Below are 4,862 nucleotides of genomic sequence, written 5' to 3'. Positions count from 1 at the left end.
AGTTTCATTAACTTTATATATAAAGTATAAAATAAATTAAGTCCTAAGCTGAAATATGGAAGTCACCCCCTTGACTTGCCATTGCACACTCTTTAGTCATGCGGCAGCACAGAGCATGCATAGACTCTTTAGTGTTGCTGCTTGAGCAGAGTTGTAGGCAATGCCAATATCTATATGAATTGTATCTGAGGATCCCCAAGATTACACATAAACATGTTCCTATTTTCAAACACAATGCAAGCTTGTAAAAGTCCTACTAGTTAAACACACTTCATTTGTTATTCCTATTTTCACAACTTACAGGGCAATGTGAGCTATTAGAAATTTGTGAGCTTCATTTGGTTGAAATTTGTGAGCTTCATTTGTTTGGATGGAATAATAGTTTTACTTCTTGTGAAATTTGTGAGCTTCATTTGACAAGCATTTTTGTCTCGTACGGTGACCATATGTGTAATCTCTGTGAACAAATTGTCTAATGAAATATACGATTGCTTCAAAAAAAAAGTAGGCGAGTTTGTTATTCCTTCCTAATGCACGCACTTTCCAGAAGATGGAAATTTCTACCAAATGAAGCAAATTACACAAGGGAATAGAAACATCAACGATCACAAATTTCAACCAAATTTCTAATAGCTCACAAATTCCTAATACTCCTGACTAGCAGCGAAACCACGAGTGGAAATTTGAACAATCACAAATTTCTAACGAAAATCTCTACCAGCAGCAGCAGAGCACAATTCCTAAAAAAGCACAAACGACACATACTACACACATCCATACACCAGCAACCATATATATACATATGCAGGCTCCACACAAACAAACAATTCATCTTTCTCAGCGAGGGTTGATGCTGGGCACCACGCCGCTCAGAAGGTTGCTGCCAGACACGTCCGACGTCGACATGTCGTACTGCTCGTTGCCCGTCCGAGACCCGGTTGCTGTCGACGACGACGCCGGCGTGTGGGTGGGGTCCATGGCCACCGACTCCGAGGGCACACCGTCCGTGTCGGGCGTCATCTGCCAGATGGTCTCCAGCTCCCTGACCACCTCCGCCATGGACGGCCGCGCGTCCGTCTCGTCCCGGCAGCACCGCAGCCCCAGCGCGGCGAACCGCTCCACGCACTCCCCCGGCACGGCCCCCATCCGCAGATCCACCACCGACAGGATCATCCCCGACTGGTTCGCCGCCACAACCTCCCTCACAAGGTTCTTCCCATGAGAAATAGGCTGCATCCCTGTAAGCAACTCCAGGAACACCACGCCCAGGCTGTACACGTCGCTCTTGTCCGTCAGCTTGTGCGTCAGGAAATACTCCGGGTCAAGATAACCCTGCCAATTGTACACAAAGCCAACTCAACCAATCAATAATGCAGCTAGTAGATGGGGGACAATATATATATATATATATATATATATATATATATATATATATATATAAGAGAAGAGTCTGCTCACCGGAGTGCCCTTGACGACGGTGGACACGTGGCCAGGGGCGCTCCCCTCTGTGTCTGGCAGCGGAGCCAGCCGCGACAGGCCGAAATCAGCAACCTTGGCTACAAACTTGGAGTCCAGTAAGATGTTGCTGCCCTTGATGTCGCGATGGAATATCGGAGGGTCGGCTTCCGTGTGCAGATACAGGATGCCCCGTGATGATCCCAGTGCGATTCGTAGCCTCATGGGAAAACTTGGAGACTCTCTAGCTTTAGCTGTTAGTATTACGTAAATGAAGCACCGGCAAGTTAGAGCAACTTTCGACACAGGACAGGCAAAAATAGTTTGCAAGCGACCAAAAAAGCATGATAATTTTGAGGTGGCTACAGATCGAAAACAAGTTCTAACCTGAAAGATGATCACGTAGAGTACCATTTGGCATGTACTCGTACACCAGCATCTGCAATACATGTTTTTTTATTAGTATGTTTGTATCATCATAGCAACATTTGTAGTTTTGATTATTAGTTCATAGAAAAACAAAAGTTGCAGGGGAAAATAGCAACCTGCTCATCCTCTTCGTCGCAATAGCCAAGCAAAGAAACGAGGTTTCGGTGATGCAGCCTGGACAACAATTCTATCTCCGTGAAGAACTCCTTGGAACCCTGAAGAGATCCCTCCTGTGCACGTTTTATTGCTGCTACTTTTCCATCAGCCAACACCCCCCTGTATACTTTTCCATACCCTCCTTGACCAATTAGTGCCGACTCACTGAAATCATTTGTACAGTTTGATAATTCTTCGAAAGTGAAGTCTTTCACGCCATCAATTTTCATCGGAATCCTTTTCGCTGCAAAGCCAATAGAATATTTTCATCGTGCAACTGAATAGCAAACTCATATTGAAAAGTCGAAAGAACAATATGTACAGTGCCGCAACTCTGTACTAATTAACAAAATCAGAAGCAAAAAGAAGTGTGTTCTACTCCCTCTGTCCCGTAATACAAGAACGTTTTTTACACTGGTATAGTTTCAAAAACGTTCTTACATTATGGGACGGAGGGAGTAATAAATAAATAAAAGTGGACTACTGAAACATTATTATTACACTTTGTTGAAAACGAGATTGAATCATCTAACAGTTTTAGACCAAAGAAGGTAGAAATGAGGGGCTTACCGGTGCGTTTCTTTGAAAACTGTCTTGAACGCCTTCTCAATATGATGAGAGTAATGAGTGATGACAGAACTGCCGCTGCAGCAAATGCTGCGATGACAATACCAACAATTGCACCTGTACTGAGACTTTTCTTTGTACCACGCGACAGTACTGAAAAGAAAGCATAGGGAAATGTGACTTATCTCTTCAATAATTCTACCGCGAGTAACCCTAACTAGAAAAGATTTTAAGAAAACAAGCTACTATATGTTGCTCTGCTGTACGGCTGTAGGCACGTGTTGATCGCTGATACAAACATCGCGACAAAAGATTGCAACGAAACGGAATATGGAGTGGAGTGAAGATAAAATAGCATGCATACATACCGTTCTCATACCACCCTGGGTTGAAGTTGATAAGCTCATAGGGCCCAAATATATCCGAGTCCGCGATGAGCCACCCTGTGAACATGTATCTCAGTCTCTCCACTTCACGCGAATTGAAAAGAATGGTGTTGTTTGGGAACAGCTTCAGCGTCATCTTCAGCCTTGGGCCTTCTTCCCACATGAAAGTGGTAACTTCCAGCTGGTACGAGTTGAGAAAGAGCCCCGACGACAGGTACTCCTGAAACTGCGCTTCATAGGGAACAAAATCCCAGAATCCTGGACTCTTCAGCCGATAATCGACGTACAGTGGAACGCCACATGAACATGGATTTGGAGCCTTGAGTACGCTTTCTAAAGGAAAGTCGGTTGCGCATGGCGCACAAAGTGTGCTGTTATCTATGGAGCCTCCTTCGGCGGTAACTTCTGGAGTTGATTGACAATACTGAGCTATGTTCAGTTGGTTCTGGGATTGACATACGGGGTTTCCAGATAACCTAAAAATGCCATGTGCATAAAGGAAATGTATATGAGGTACTGGCAACGTCAAATAAATCTGCTGCAGCAAATAAATGGGTCTGAAAACTCCAACACGATTGTTTCTCCACTTAATCATGTGAATGGAACTTTTTTTTCGAATTGTGAGGTTAAATATCCAGTATGTAGTTGCAGCATATAGTCGTAGATAACATGTGGAAGTTAAGACTACTATTCAAGCTATAGTACCAGTCAACAGCAGATTTTTTTCTTTTATCAAACAAAGATTGTCTGACCAATTCCGGGGTGTCAACATAGAATCTTTCTAATGGTTCAAGTAGGTCAAGTTTTTTCTAATTTTAAAATGAACAAAGAAATTGTTCAGTAGAAATGCATACAGGATGGTAACATTAGCAGGGGGCGTAAGAGGATTTGACAGATTCGTGAGACCGTTGTTGTGGAAATCCCTGCAAAATATTCAAAGGAGAGTATTAGACTATCAGTTCCAAAGAAATATGCTAATTAAACCGTTCTCGGGAGTCAAAGAGGTGAAACAAAAGGTTCAACTTGTGATGGCCTTACAATATCAGGGTTCTGTTTCCACTGAAATCGATATTTTGCCAAACATCAGATGGAACAGAGCCATCCAAGTTATTATTGTCCAATGACCTGAATCAACACCACAAAAATAAAATAAGGTCAGCTGTCTGATTCGACTGAACATTCATCAACAGTGCTCTATTATGGACGAGCAGGCCCTAAGGAGTAACAATGATTAGTCAACTTCTTTGTTAGACTGATGTTAACTATATTATCACTAGTATTGACCGAATGAGCAATAATGAAGAAGAGCATCCCCCCTCTAAAGTTCTCCTTGGTACATATCAAATAATGAAGAAGAGCACTGTGAGACTTACAGTCTTTGTAGATTAGGAAGGCCGGAGAAACTTGCAGGAATAGAACCGTTAAGACGGTTGTGGGAAAAATCTCTGCACAGCTTGCAAAAGTGAGTGCAAACTTAAAATGGAAGTTTCTATGAAACAAAATGAACATTTTTTTGACTTAACAAACATTTTCTAAAATGCATGATCATTTTATGAATCAACAACCATTTTATGAATGAATAAACTTTTTGCAAGTCACGAACAATTTTTTAAAATTTTAGGATATTTTTATACTCATGAACATTTTACTGCATCACTGAGATACACTAAATCATAATCTCCACTATCACTCTTGATATCGTGAAATCATGGACAAATTTTGAAATCATGAACAGTTTTTTGAAAACTCATGAACATATTTGAAATCATGAACATTTTACAAATTCATGAACACTTTTACAATTTTTTGAGCATTTTCTAAACTGAAGAACATTTTTTCAAGTAAAGAATATTTTAAAAAAATTGAGGA

General features: G+C 41.4%; 1 protein-coding gene across 1 annotated transcript; it reads right to left on the bottom strand.

The window, feature by feature from the left end:
• Positions 1-524: 524 nt before the first annotated feature.
• On the bottom strand, positions 525-4,438 carry LOC123063760 (probable LRR receptor-like serine/threonine-protein kinase At1g06840; the record flags this gene model as incomplete). Its single annotated transcript, XM_044487675.1, is given in 9 exon segments — positions 525-1,332; positions 1,459-1,709; positions 1,843-1,894; positions 2,001-2,284; positions 2,611-2,760; positions 2,976-3,469; positions 3,848-3,916; positions 4,032-4,118; positions 4,367-4,438. Coding segments are annotated over 9 exon segments (1,954 nt in total), but the record flags the coding sequence as incomplete, so codon positions are not given.
• Positions 4,439-4,862: the final 424 nt, after the last annotated feature.

This window comes from Triticum aestivum, chromosome 3A (assembly GCF_018294505.1).
Source record: "Triticum aestivum cultivar Chinese Spring chromosome 3A, IWGSC CS RefSeq v2.1, whole genome shotgun sequence".
Lineage (NCBI taxonomy): Eukaryota > Viridiplantae > Streptophyta > Magnoliopsida > Poales > Poaceae > Triticum > Triticum aestivum.
This window is presented reverse-complemented; position numbering and strand designations above follow the sequence as displayed.